This window comes from Hylobates moloch, unplaced genomic scaffold (genome assembly GCF_009828535.3).
Source record: "Hylobates moloch isolate HMO894 unplaced genomic scaffold, HMol_V3 SCAFFOLD_19, whole genome shotgun sequence".
NCBI lineage: Eukaryota > Metazoa > Chordata > Mammalia > Primates > Hylobatidae > Hylobates > Hylobates moloch.
The window spans coordinates 21,184,166-21,198,603 of record NW_026652294.1 but is presented as its reverse complement, the minus strand read 5'-3'; the positions used below and the strand labels follow the sequence as shown (position 1 = coordinate 21,198,603).

The window sequence follows — 14,438 nt, the reverse complement described above, 5'->3', positions numbered from 1 at the left end:
CTGGCATTTGCCTAGCACTTATATGCCCAATAAGTAATAGCTATCAATATCCCCACCCCCACAACTGCGCTGTAATTTCTTTTTGTCACCCCTTCCCCCTTAGACTTAAGGCAGAATTCTCATTGTACTCCTCTGTAAATTTCTGGTTCCTGGCACATAGTTGGGTCTCAGTGAAACATGGTGAGTGAATGAGCAAATGCAGGGAATCTCCAGGCTGTCTGGGAGCCCTCCCAGGCGGGTGAGTTAAGGAAACTCACAGTCTGTCCTCAATGGCCCACCGAAAGGTAGAGAGTTCTGGGTCCCACCTCCGTACCCCCATCTCCTGACTCACTGCTGAAAAATAAATAAATAAATAAAATAACACTTATCCGGAGCCTCTCACATGCCTTGCCAGGACTGCGAGGTGCCCAGCAGAATGATGACCGGCGTGCAAGCTGTGCCGGGGATGTGTTTCCAGATTATTGGAAACCTGGGCCAGAGAGACTAGTAATTAGAAAAGCCATAGGCTCTCTTCCAGGGCTAAGATTATGGGATCATTAGCAAGTCCACAGACTCTGATTTCAGAGAATGAACAAGGAAACTGGGAAGGGCAGCAGCTCCAGCTGAGGCCGGCTGGTCATGGCATGTGGCATGGTGTGTGGGGGTGGGGGTGGGCAGGGATAGCTAGAATGACTCAGCATGGGGGGCAGCTCAGGACAGCCCCAGGAGCAGGGGCAGGTGGTCAGCCAGGAGGCAGCCCTGAGCTCGTTTGTTCTCTGCCCTGCTCCCCACTTCTCCCAGCTTGGATTGGAAGCTTGTCCCCAAACAGGCTCTGCTTTGTACGCTCTAAGAAAAGGGAGGCAGATCTGGCCACCAGCCAAGGTGAGGCAGCATCCCTGGGGGGTGAGAAGATGGAGGGACTGAGAGTTGCTGGGCTGGGATTTACTTCAAGGTCTCAGACTGTCAGGGAGGGGCGTAAGTCCCAGGGGGGCAGAAAGTGGCCATAAAGAGGACAATCTAGGTCTCTGGAGAAACTACCTGTACCCAGCTTCCCTGTGTTACCTGCCTCAATGTCACTAGGCAGGAGGAACCCTCTTCCCCAGCCTTGGCACAGAGTGGACCAGCTGGCAGTTGTGTACTTGTCTGTCTCTAGAACTGGTCCAAGAGCCTCCCAGGGCCTGGCTGGCGACATACAGACTTTGAATGTTTCTGGAAGTTTTAGAGGGAAGAGACAGCCCCAGAGGACAATTCCCAAGGGCAACTGTCGTGGATGGACACCACCTTGAGCTGAGACCTGGGTGGAATCTCCCCCAGCCTCTTCTGAGTTCTGCAACCTTATGCTTTCCTGGAGCCTCAGGGAAAATATCCCTTCCTTTGCAAGGTGCTGAGGGTTGGATTAACGAAATGAAATGGCACGCAGGGCACCGATCCCATCACTCAACATTAGCCCTTCTTTAGAGAAATCCCTTTTACTGCACACATCACTCACCTTTCTCAAAGTGCTTTCTCATAGCCTTGAACTAGGTTCTCAGAACAATTTGTGGAAATAAGCGAGAAGGCAAGAATTATCCCCATGTGAGCGATGCAGAAACAGAGGTCCAGCAAAGCCAAATGATGTACCCCACGTCACCCAGTGAGCTAGGAAAGAGATGGCCAGGGCAAAAATGACAATTCCCAGGCTCCTGGCTCCCAGCCTCGTGGGCTCCCTCCACCCGCCAGTGGCCTGGGCTTTTGGAGACCTCCACCCAACAGAACTGGCTTTGCTACCATGAACCTTCAAGAGAAGGTCATGAAGTTTACTGAGGCCCCACCTTCTACTTTTGAACTTTCTGGGAAACATCCATCCTCAGAGGTTCAGGGACCCAAAGTATCCGATTTCAGAGGAGCCAACTCTCCCCTCCCTCTTCTCCAAAGAGGGAAACACAGCCCAAGGCAATGATTACATCCCAGTTAACCATCAGCAGCCCCACCCTCTTGTTCCAATGAAAGCTTTAGTTCTCCAGAAGTAAAAGAACTTGGGGAGTCTTTGCAGGCTGCCCTGAGGCTCTCTGGGCTGGGCCTGTGCAGCAGTCTGGCCCTTCAGGATGACCGTGTGTGGGGAACATCCTCAGGGGACCCCTGCTTTAGGAACAAGGAAGCCTCTGCACCTTCCTGCTTTATCCCTCTCTGCCCATGCCAGATCCCAGCATAGATCCTGGGCTGAGGATTCCAATGCCACAGCCTCCCGAAGGCAGCTTGGAGGCCAGCAGAAAGCTGCCCTTACCAACCACTGCCCACCACCACCAAATCAAGGCCAACGGATCAATGCAGTGAGCGGGTGGGAGGGCTGTGGGCAGCCACTCCTGTCTCACTCAAAGGTGGAAACAGGAAACACACCTGCACAAGGTCTTTGGCCCTCCCAATTCGCCTACCTCTAATCTCCTGGGTGGAGCTCCCTAACTTCTGGGGAGAAAATTTGGCCACCCTTCCCTCCCCTGCTCTGCAAAAAGACAGAGATGACAGCAGTTAAACTTTCTACAATAATGAACATTTGTATGATACTTTCCAGTATCCTCATTTTTCACACATGGTTTCATCCTTGTTTTTCTTTTTGTTTTGTTTTTTATTTATTTATTTTGAGATAGAGTTTCACTCTTGCACCCAGGCTGGAGTGCAGTGGCGCAATCTCTGCTCACTGCAACCTCCACCTCCCATGCTCAAGCGATCCTCCCACCTACCCACCTCAGCCTCCAGAGTAGTTGGGACTGCAGGTAGACACCACCACATCTGGCTAATTTTTGTACTTTTTGTAAAGATGGGGATTGCCATGTTGCCCAGGCTGGTCTCAAATTCGTCAGCTCAAGCAATCTGCCCACCTCGGCCTCCCAAAGTGCTGGGGACATGAGCCACCATGCCCCACCCTCCCTTGTTTTTCGGTATTATCTTCCCCATTTTATCAGCCAGGAGCTTTAGAGAGGGAGGTGATTTGCTCAAGGGAACACAGTGAGTAAGTGGTCAGATGGGGGCAGAAATCAAGACCTTTCAACTTCAGAGTCTGTCTTCTGTTTTTGACATGGAGCTGGTCCATTGCTCAGAAATGCCAGTTCCTGGGATCATTGATCAAGCATAAAAGAGAGAGACTCAGAACCCAATAGCCAATTCATCCAGGGCTTGCCAGGAATACCTGGACAGGCCGGGGCAAGATCCCAGAAAGGCTATGAAGTGCTTATTCTCTGGAGCTGCAGCTGTGCCATTATCCACCAGCCTTAATGAAGCAAGGACTCTGGAACTGCCTGGTGCCTCTGAAACAAAGCTCATGTGGCATGGCCACTTGCAGAAGGGTAGAATGGTTAGGAGTGTGTGGGGCCTGTGGGTCCCTGGGCTGCCTGAGAGGCCTCTTCTTGCTCTGTGAGTTTAAATCAGGCTTCTAAAAGGCAGCTGAGGAGCTTCTAGATAAAGTCAATTGTCCCCCTTAGATGGAAGGGGAGGAGGATAATGGGAGAAAAGAGGGAGGTAGGAAGGTATTAGGAGCAAGTCAAGAATTGGGACCGGCTCTCAAACAAGGTGGTGAGGTGACTAATGAATGTATTGCTTGACTTTCAGAATTCAAAAACCAGTAACATTTTTAAAAATTACATATTTTTTAAACTAGGGTTTTTTGAGGCATCTGCTTCATTGCAGCATCTCAATGTCCAGCAAAGTGCCGGGTATGGAGAAGGCGCTTGGTACTGTTTGCCAGTGTAGCTGAAGGAGGGAAATGTAATTTGAGGTTAATGGGGAAAGACAGTAGGCTCCACTCAGGGGCCAGGCCCACCATATGCAAAGCTGAGTCTTTTGTGGAGTTGAGCTGATGACTCCAAGACTTTGCCACGCCCGGGGGCATCTGTATCCCAGCTGTTCACCATATCCTCCTCCCACCAGCTGCCCAGACCTCAAACCAAGGCTGCTAACCTCAGCCAGCCATGTCTCCTGCTCTGGAGCCTTTCCCTAAATCCCCTGAGGCACCTCCCTCCCTGCACCCCATATCCCCAATTTAGAGCATTCTCCTCTCTGCTGCCAGCCAGCTTGTTACGATGTAGATTAAAGGAGTTCCCCAGGGAATGTACAATTCCACGGGGACATCTCCAGACACCTGCTTCCCCAGAGGGACAGGTGGCCAATAGAAGACAGTTTTCAATTCTATAAACAGATAATTGATCACCTGTGACAGTCGGGGCACCGCTGAGGTACCAGAAAGGAAACTGAGAGAGTAAGCCAGTCTTTCTCTTCCAAATTTCCCAATCCAGGATGGTCAAGTGCACTCTCCCAAAGCAAACTGTGTGGACCTTCTGGATTGAAAATTAAATTGACAAAATGCCAAGGCAGAGGTAGCCTCTTAGCGAGGCCTTGAAGGAAAAGGGACAAACCAATCGACAGGCAGAGGTAGGTTAGGGACCAGCCTGGCTGGTTACCCTCTTTCCTCAACCATCCAGGCAGGCCTTTTCCTAACTACAACAGGAATAAAAATAGAAGCAGCTCCTAGTTAGTCATGGTTACCTATTCCAGCAGCCTCCCTCTCCTAGGTTGTGTTTACAATCTGCATGGGGTCACTGGTGTCACTGGTAATCCCAACCAAGGACCTGGGGATGCTGTGTAACCTCCCTGTCCTGGTCTGAAGATAAGCCATTTCACCCTTTTGGAGCTCAGAGGGAGCCTCTGTGTAATGAAGACAAGACCCTGCCTTACGCAGCTATTGAGGTGCCAAGGAGATTGGACAGTTTGTGATAAACCAAGATGAGCTGGTTAGCTGGGTCAATGGTACATTTGGGTGTGAGCCAGGAATGCAGGAGTCAAGAGTCGCTCTTTGAGAAGCAGGTGTGGTAAACTTGCCTCTGTTCCCAAAGCACAAGGCAACGTTCTCTAAATCCGCCCAGCAGCCTCAAAATTGGATGCCGCTGGTCACAAGGGAGCCTGGGCACAAGATGGGCGGACAGCTTGGTGCCATCTCAGCTTCCTACTGTGTTCAGACATGCCTGTAGACAGGTCCTGGGCATCAAAGGGCCTTCCCTAACCCGGTTTAGGGGCTGGGCTAGTGCCCCTCCCGCCACGCCCTCTGTCCAGCACTCCTCAGACTGTATTAGATGATGGATCAGCAGAAGATTATGCTATTTAAGAGCAGAGGTGTGTTTTAGGTATCTGCTTTCCACTAAAGTATGCTTAGCACATGCAGTAAACCTCGACATATTTGTCCAGTGGCCAAACGGATGCACAATCCTTCCAAGTTGCCAGCCCATCCAGCTTGCTCCCCTTACTCTGGCTTTGCAAATAAGAACCAAGAGTTTCCCAGTCTACACATGGTCTTGCTGTAAGTCCACTCCCGGGCAGTTACAAAGACCTGAGCAGCCCAAGCATCAGCAACTTCCCCTGGTCTTCTTTGTTAGTGTAGCATAGGCCAGGAGATCATTTTTGGGTCCCTAAAGGCGCCCTTTCTGCCTGTAATTTAAGTAGACAAAGTCCATCATTCAGAGGCACCCAGGTAAGCAGGTCGCTCAAAAGGAAACAAAACAAAACAAAACAAAACAAAACAAAAACAGCAGAAAAAAACCCCACCGCACAAGTAAACAGCTGAATGGCGGTTTGGGAAGGGCTTTCTGACATTTGCAGAAGTCCAGGGTACAGGCCGCTCAGCCGGAGCTCCTCAAAGGCCCTCCTACCAGTCCACAAGGCACCTGCTGGGCTGTTTCCTCACTGGTCCCCATTCTCAGCCCCTCCCCTCTCACCCCCCATTCATGTTCTCCTAATTAGGCTCTTTTCTCCATATCCCTGAGTACCAGGTATAGAATCGCCCGGTGGCCTGTGACCGTAGGCACGGCAGCCATGGGCAACTCTTTCTGAACCTTAGTTTCCTGTCTGTGATTTAGGAACCAAAATGATAACACCTCACAGGGTTATTCTGAGGATTAAATGAAATAAAATGCAAATCTGGCACACAGTTGGATGTGTGCATGTCCCGCTGCCTCCCCTCGGCAGTTCCCCCGTGTCCCTGCACGTAAACTATCTCAGTCTGCCCCACCTGGCCACACAGCAGCCAGACTCTCACTGGAAACAAAGGAAACTCCCTCCCTCGGGGCGAAAGGGGAGGAGGAAGGATCTAAGTTAATGGCCAGGGAAGGCTGCCTGCCAGCTGGACAAGCTGACGTGGGGGTGGGGGACAGGCAGTGGTCAGAAGGTGCAGCCCCTAGAGCATAACCTGGGTTTTTCCAGAAACAGCCACGTGACCTCTGGGCAAGTCTCTTTCCTTCTCTGTGCCTCAGTTTCTTTACCTGTGAAACAGGGTCAACCTCTCTGTCCTAACTTCTTCACAGGGTCTTCTGGAAGAAGAGGCTGTGCAGACAGGTGGGAGAGTGATTAAGGGTGGGGACCCGGAGGTCCTGATACTTGGGTGGGCACAGACAGTGTCCAACACTGTTGCTTCCATGGGGGTGGTTGCCTGCCTTGGGTCCAGTTTTAGGGTCCCCAAACCAGGCCCCACACAGTACTCACATCCCCACATGACAGCTCGTTTTTCCTGACAATCAAACCTCCTTGCTTTTTCGAAGCAAAAAGCTCTCTTACTGAGACAGTGCCCATTCCAGTTGACCCTCTCCCTTTCCAATTCTGCAACTCACCTCCCTCAGGAAGCCTTCCCAGATTAGGCACATCCAGCCTTAAAAACTGTTTTCTTTCCAGCAGAGCCCCAGCATTTGTTAAGCTTTTGGAGGGCAAAGCCACACCGTGTATCTTCTTCATGGCTAGTTAGTGCCTGGCCCACAGTCGGCCCTCAGGAAATCACTGGTTAAACCTGTACTTATTGCATGGGTTCACAATTGTTAAAAGTTTCTGTTGTTAAATATTTAAAGAGTTAAAAATACCTCACTATGCAGGAGAGAGTCCTGTCATCCCACATGGGACTAGATGCCTCACTGGCCAGAAGCCCTGTCTCCCCCTTCTTGTAACAGGGGTACACCACCTGCACTCCAGGTCGTGACCAGATTAGCTTCATTCAAACCCCTTGCTTAATCGGACTGCACCATTATTTCAGACACTGGGGCAGTGTAGCACAGTGGTTAAGAGCAAGGGCTTTGGAGTTTGGGTCCTGGCCCAGCCACTTACTAGCTATGGAAACTCTGGCAAGAAACTTCTGAATCCTGATGTCTTTTTCTCCAAAAATAAGGAAAACACCCATGCACCCGGTTGTTGTGAAAAGCTAATGAGAAAATGCAGGTGAGTCATTAACACAGTGGATGGCACATATTAAATGCTAAATAAATAGAGGCTTTGTTAGTATGACATCATGAGACTTGACCCCTAACCCCAGCTGCAGCCTGTATTGCCGCCTACATCCTTTTTCCCTCTTCTGTGTCCAATCTTGCCTTTTTCTTCTGCAGAACACAATATACAAAGAAAACTCAGACAGGGAGGAATTATAGAGAGGGAGGGTTAGAAATGTGCGCAGTGGAAAGTTAACCCTTCCTTCCGGTAGCCAATGTAGCCAACTATCTAGATCACCCCTTCCAGGAAGATGAGCCTGAGCACTGGTCTTTCTAGCTCTATTTTCCCTCCTCAGGCCTCTTCAGCCTCGAGGGGAACCAGGACTCCAACCTCACTCACTGAGTGGAGTTCGAGTGGTGAACCCAAGCCACTCCTGTTGTATTATTCTGAATTGGGCACCAAAAGCTGCTGCTGTTTCTTAACAAATCTCAGTGTAGGGGAGGCAGAGTTAGCAAGTAAAAGTACAAAACGTTCCCATTCAATTTGAATTTCAGATACACAACAAAGAATTTTTCAGTATCAGTACGTCTCATGTCATGTTTGGGATAAACTGATACTAAAAAGTTATGTGTTGTTTATTGAAAGTTCAGATGTAGTGGGGCATAGGACTCCTACCCAAAGGCATAAAGATTAAAGTCTTCCGCCTGCTCCACAGCAGACTGGCCTCACCAGCCACCCTGGAAACAGCCCCTCCTTCCAACTCTCAAGCAGGACACACATGCTAAGTAGGAACCGCTTCCTGAGCTGCCGAGTCAGGGGACCTGCTGTGCCAAGGTGCCCAGCACGGGGCCAGCCACACAGTAGGTGCTCAATATACCCCGCCCCGCATTCATTCCAGGCAGCTGGGGCCTAGTACCCGGCCCAGGAGAGGCTGTGACTGTGAGGGCGCCAGGCCAGCTTTGACTATGGGAGGAGAGGGGTGGTCCAAAGAGCAGCATGGCAGAGGTGGGACCGGGAAGGTCACCGCCACCCACTCCCTGAAGTTGCTTTGACGATCACATGAGAAAGCGGCTCGGGGTATGTTCTGGGCAGCACGTAGGTTATTATCAAGACCTTTGAGTGGTGCATTTTAACCACAGGGCCTCGGCCCCCAGTCTTCCCTGGGGAAGAGGACTGGACAGGGAAGTTTCAGAAGTACAGAGCAGAGCCAGCGCCTCTGGACGCTGGAATACCGACGGTTGACATCTGTCCAGCACCTTGTAATTTGCCAAACACGTTCCCAGCCATTCGCTCTACAGGCCTCACTGCAGCCCCACGAAGTAGGGGCGGGTTGGGGCCCATTTTCCAGAGGGTGCTCAAGGCGGCCTGCCCTGGGCCCTGCCTGGGAGGTGGGGCCTGGTCCAGGGGACTGGGGCCGAGGTCTCAGCGGTGTGGGGGCGAAGGCGGGGGCCTACCTTCTGGGCCTGTTGGATCATCTGCCTGACCACCTGCTTGAGGTGCGGCGCCTTCTCGTCCTTGGGGGGGTGGGTGAAGAGCGTGACCCGGCTCACGCCACGGTAGAAACCAGTGTCCGTCCAGCCCAGGTCCAGAGGAGGCACCTCGGTGTCGGAACGGTCGGGCCAGTAGGCCAGGGACTCGCCGGACTCAGCCGGCGCCGGCACGGGGGCCTTGGCCTTGGCCTTGCTCTTGCCCCGGGCGTTGGCGGCGGGGACGGCGTCCTCGTAGGGGCTCCAGGAGGCCCGCAGGGCCTGGCGCTCCGGGCTGGAGAGGAAGTCCCGCAGCTGCTCCTCCTTGAGCCGCTCGCGGTAGGCCTGCTCGCCGCCGCCCAGCAGCGCCTCCAGCGCGGCCCGCCGCCGCTCGCAGTAGTAGAAGGCGGCCTGCGCCTCGGTAACCTTCTCGTTCACGTGCGCCTCGTCCAGGCAGTTCAGCTGGGACTCGGCCATGGCGCCCCGGCCCCGGCCCTGGCCCCGCCGCGGTCCGAGGTCCCACAGCCGCACCTGGAGCCTCCAAGGGGCGGGGCGCCTCACCTGGCCGCGAGGTCTGCCCCGCCCCGCCCCGCCCCGCCGTCGGGGAGCGGCCAATCCGCGCGGGCGTGGCCGTCGGGCGGGGAGGGGCCGCCTCCTCCGCCGGGCTCGCCGGGATCTCCCGGCGGCCTGGCGGACGCGGTCGGGCCCGGGCTTGCAGGGCCCACCAGCCGAGGCTGGAGTCCCTGAGGGGACGCCCCCTGGGGGCGGGGCCGTCGCAGACCCACGTGCGGGCTCCGGCCCCGACTCCTCCGCGGGGTAAAGGTTCGCTGTCCGGCCCTCGCTGCCATCCGCCCCCGCCGGCCGCGTCGCGGGTACCAGTTCATTTTCCGCGCACGTGAAGTCCGGAGCACGTGTTCTGGCCCAGTCGCCTCTGGGGCCGCCGAGCTAACCCCTTCCCCATCGAAGCTCCGGTGTTGGTGGGGGGGCCTGCTGCAGGACGGGATTGTGACGGCTGAGGAGCGGGCAGTGGGTGTGCAAAAGCGAAATGCTAATGAGAGCTCGAGCTCCCCACCCTTGCGTCCCAGTTCTGAGATCAGAGCCTTCCTGGGCTGGCAGTCCAACACCTTCACTACAAAACTTTCTTTTAAAAAATAGCCATCCAAACATAAATGATGTAAAGAGCAGCAGTGGAATTCCCCCCGCCCCCACTTTAATTTGAAGTAGGGTGTGTGGTGTCTGTGTGTGTGTGTTTGGGCAAGATAGGCTGCCAGAGACGTGATTACTATCTTAGTGATTCAAAATATATGTTTGAGCTCAAGGAAGGAAACCGCACGTGCGTGCACACCACACACACACACGCACACACACAGCAGCAGCAGCAGCGGTGGCAGCAGCTCCGCTGTTTCCCATCGGATTAAATACAATCGTCTTAGTCATTAACATATTATGTTGTTCATGCACTGCTGTACAATTTGATTCTCCACATTCAAAATATTTTCAGATCATAACAACTAAAGGTTCACATTTCTCTCATTTTATAGCGCAGCATCTCAGAGCTGGAAGGAGCTTTTCAAGCTCATCCAACCCCCTCATTTTACAGATGAAGAAATTGAGGCCTAGCAACGTGTGCGTTGCCCAGGTCTCCTGTGAAAGAGGCAGAGCACAGGACTGCAAGGTTTTCTGTCTTGGAGGTCTTTCCCTGACATCACGGCCGCCTTTACCCTTTCTGCTTTTCTTGTGAAACGACAGGTTATTGGGGACCGGGTTTTCACCCCAGGGGATCTGAAAATGTCACTTACCATTTCTAGGCCTTTCTTTCATGGTCTGGAAAAAATGAGAGTTAGATTTTCAAATGTCTGCACATTATTGTTGTTAATATTTTTTTACAATAATCAGTTCTGGCATCCTGTGTCAGCCCAAAGATTGGGAGTGGTGAGTAGCAAGGTGTCCATCACCTCGCTTGTCCTTTACCCCTCTTGGGAACTGGAAAGCTTCACTCCTGGTAATGCTCCACTCTTAAGTATATATAGACAGATTGTGTCCTTAGATGGGAGAGCATTTAGTTTATTACGAATTGACGCCCTACAAGATGCCAGACTCAATAGTTTGGAGACACACAGGAGCTCAGGGCAGTGGGAGAGACAGACAAACACAGAAGAGGATAGGAGTAATGAGAGTGGGGGTTTTTTTTTTTTTTTTTGGCTTTTTTTTTGTTTATTTTGTTTTGTTTGAGATGGAGTCTCACTCTGTCAACCAGGTTACAGTGCAGTGGTGCAATCTTGGCTCACTACAGCCTCTGCCCCCGGGTTCAAGCGATTCTCCTGCCTCAGCCTCTGAGTAGTTGGGGTTACAACCGCCTGCCACCGTGCCAGGCTAATTTTTGTATTTTTAGTACAGACAGGGTTTCACCATCTTGGCCAGGCTGGTCTTGAACTCTTGACCTTGTGACCCACTCGCCTTGGCCTCCCAAAGTGCTGGGATTACAGGCATGGCCCAAGAGTGTTTTAATAAACACAGTCCGAAATGCTTTGGGAGTAAATGGGCTCAACAAACATTTACTCAATGCCTACTATGTGCCTGGTACACAGTTTGCACCCAGTGTACATTTCTTAAAGAATTTGAGCCAAGAGAAAGGTATGTGGAGGGAGCTTATGGGAATATGAAGGAAGAAGCAATCTGCCCAGTGGGAACTGGGTAAGAAGGGCTTTGCCCAGCAAGAAGGGATTTGAAGTGGAGCCTAAACGGAGGAGAGGAATTCAAGGTGGAGAGAGGGAATGAAGACATTACAGGTGGAGGGACTTGAGACGGTTTAGTCAGAGCATTATGCTGGCATGGGGCTTATGTGGACTCAGTCACTTCAAGATGCCTTTCAGAGCCTTAGTCTCCTCATCTGCAAAATGGGATAATAATGCTTAACTCTCCTGACCTCCCAGATTGGTGTAGGGATTAAACGAGAACACTTGATTGACTTAATCAGTACTCGTGTCTCCCTGGTAGAAAGTGGTTTACAATAGTGCTTCTAAAATTTTACTGTACAGCCAGGGGGGTTGTTAAAATGTAGATTCTGATTCAGTAGGTCTGGGGTGAGGCCTGAGACTCTGCATTTCTAGCAAGCCCCCTGGTAATGCTAGGAGTGCTGGTCCACTGACCAAACTTTGCATGGCAAGGATATCAGAGACGGTAAATAACAGCGTGAGCTTTCATATCACAGAGTCCTGGGAATGAATCCAGCTTTCCTAATATTAGCTGTGTGTCCCCAGGAAAGTTATTTTTATTTTCTGGGCCTTTGTCTTATCATCAGTGAAATGTGGGCAATAAGTCCCACCTCAGCTGGGTGCAGTGATGGGCCAGTAGTCCTGGCTACATGGGAAGCTGAGGCAAGAGGATCCCTTAAGCCCAGGAGTTTAAGTTCAGCCTGGGCAACGTAGTGAGACCCTGTCTCTTAAAAATGAAGTCCAACCTTACTAGGTTGTTTGAGAAGGGAAACAAGTTAATGGCTATAGACCACTTAGCAGAATGTCTGGCACAGGTAGCAGCCAGTAAAGGGCAGCTAGTATGGGAAGATGGGACTGGAAAGAGGGGGATATGGGGCCAAATTGTGGGTAACTGAACTTTAGGTCTATCCAGTGGTTAAAGGGCAGCCAGTGAAGGTTGTTGAGACTGATATGGTCATAAAAAAGTAGCAATTACTATGTACTAATTATTTTATGTACACTTTAAATGAACCCTGTAATCCTATTAGAAAAATTGTTAGCTGAGCTGAGTGGCTCACACCTGTAATCCCAGTGCTTATGGAGGCCAAGGTAGGAGGATCACTTGAGCCCAGGAGTTTGAGGCTGCAGTGAGCTATGATTGCACCATTGCACTCCAGTCTGGGCAACAGAAAAAAAAAGGAGAAAAAATGTTATCCTCATTTCACAAGTGAGAAACCTGAAGCACAGAGAGGTTCAGTAGCTACTCTAGGTCACCCAGCCAGTAAGTAGAATGGGCAGAATTCAAACCCAGACCATCTGATTCCAGAGCCTGCCTACCTACCCATTCTGCTACACTGCCTCAGTCGGGAAGGTTAGAAAGAGACATTAGAAAGAAAAAGTGTCTCCCTTGTTTAATAATTAATCCAACCAACATTTGCTGAATGTGTAGCTCTGTGTTAAGGGTTAGAAACCATTCGTTTATTTACCAAATCCTCACGGAGTCTTACCAAGCGCTGGACCCGTTTCCAAGTGCAGGCTCTGAGCAAAACCAAGTCCTTGCCCACCTGGAGCTGACATTGAAACAAATGATTAAGGCATGGTTTTTGCTCTCAAAGACCACAAATATTACATGATGTGATTTGCAGTTGGACAGAAGGTTAGAAGCAGAACAGAATATTTTAGTAACAGTTCACATCGGAAAAGGTCTTTCCCAGATCTAACTGATATGAAATATTGTGGTCATTTTGTGATATTCACCTTTATGTACCAATGACTTACTTATTCAACCAACAGTTGGAGGCAGTTAATAGATAAGCAGTACTAGATAACACGCTTGCCTCTGATGATAACACAGATAGATAATACGCTTGCCTCTGAGAATAACACAGAGGAATCAGACATGATAGCTGGCTGCCCTGGTGACTCTCTTAGTTTAGCTGGGAGTCAAATTCTCACAGCAGTCTTTACAAGGCAGGTTGATAAGTGATACTGTGCCACTCACAGAGAGGTTGCAGGCTATGGAGGCCTTTTAATGTACATTTATCTAATTTGACCCATCCCCTTTTCCCCAAATCTGTTGAAGTACTCCGTGAAACGGATTATCGTGAGGTGTCACAGATGAATAAGCCAAGGCTTCCAGAGGGGAGACATCCAGTTCGAGATGACCAGCTGGCGACTGGAGATACTAGGATGCGTTTCCACACAGCCTGATCCCCAGGCCTTCCACCCGCTGGCCCAGCAAAATACTCTGTGCAATGTGATTGAGTGTTTTTTTTTTTTTTTTTTTTTTTTTTTTTTTTTTTTTTTTTTTTTTTGAGACAGAGTTTCACTTTTGTGGCCCAGGCTGGAGTGCAGTGGTGCGATCTCGGCTCACTGCAACCTCCGCCTCCAGAGTTCAAGCAATTCTCCTGCCATAGCCTCCTGAGTAGCTGGGACTATAGGCATGCGCCACGATGCCTGGTTAATTTTTGTATTTTTAGTAGAGATGGGGTTTCACTATGTTGGCCAGGCTAGTCTCAAACCCTTGACCTCAGGTGGTCCGCCTGCCTCGGCCTCCCAAAGTGCTGGATTACAGGCCTGACCCACTGTTTCCGGCTGTGATTGAGATTTTTTAAAAAAAATCTCTTTTTAAAGAATGGAAACTGGTTTCCTTCAGGCACAGGTCCTATAGATTAAGCTAAGTAAATTCTTTTCCAGGGATACTCCATGAGGCTGTGACACCCTAGGAAAGCCTCTCCTGGTCTCTCTGGTCCTGAGTCTGGACTTTCCCTGAACTAGGTGGGGCCCGATCGTAGTTACATTTCCAACTTCGGAGGCCACTTTGCCCAAGGTGACTTCAGGCTTCCTGAGAAATCGTGCCTCCACCAGCAATTTCCCACAACCCTGCCTGGCTCCCTCCTCCTTCCTCCAGCAGACACCCTCCCCCAAAACCACCCAACTCCTGCCTGGGTACATGGCGGGAGGGATTCACCTTCCTCTCGCCCACCCGCCACGCACTGAGGGCTGTGTGTTCACAAGATGAAGACATGACACCTTATAGTTAACATTAATTGTAGCTGTGTTCATCCCTGCACACTTCCCAGGCCCTCCT

The 14,438-nt window shown here is 51.0% G+C and overlaps 1 protein-coding gene across 2 annotated transcripts in view; it reads right to left on the bottom strand.

The window, feature by feature from the left end:
• FAM83F (family with sequence similarity 83 member F) overlaps positions 1 to 9,167 on the bottom strand; it is a 47,831-nt gene extending 38,664 nt beyond the window's left edge. For both annotated transcript variants that reach the window (XM_058431285.1, XM_032138497.2), the window contains exon 1: positions 8,643 to 9,167. In XM_058431285.1, the coding sequence (XP_058287268.1) occupies positions 8,643 to 9,131 (489 nt within the window). In that variant the 5' untranslated portion in view covers positions 9,132 to 9,167. The remainder of the gene's footprint in view (positions 1 to 8,642) is intronic.
• Positions 9,168 to 14,438: the final 5,271 nt, after the last annotated feature.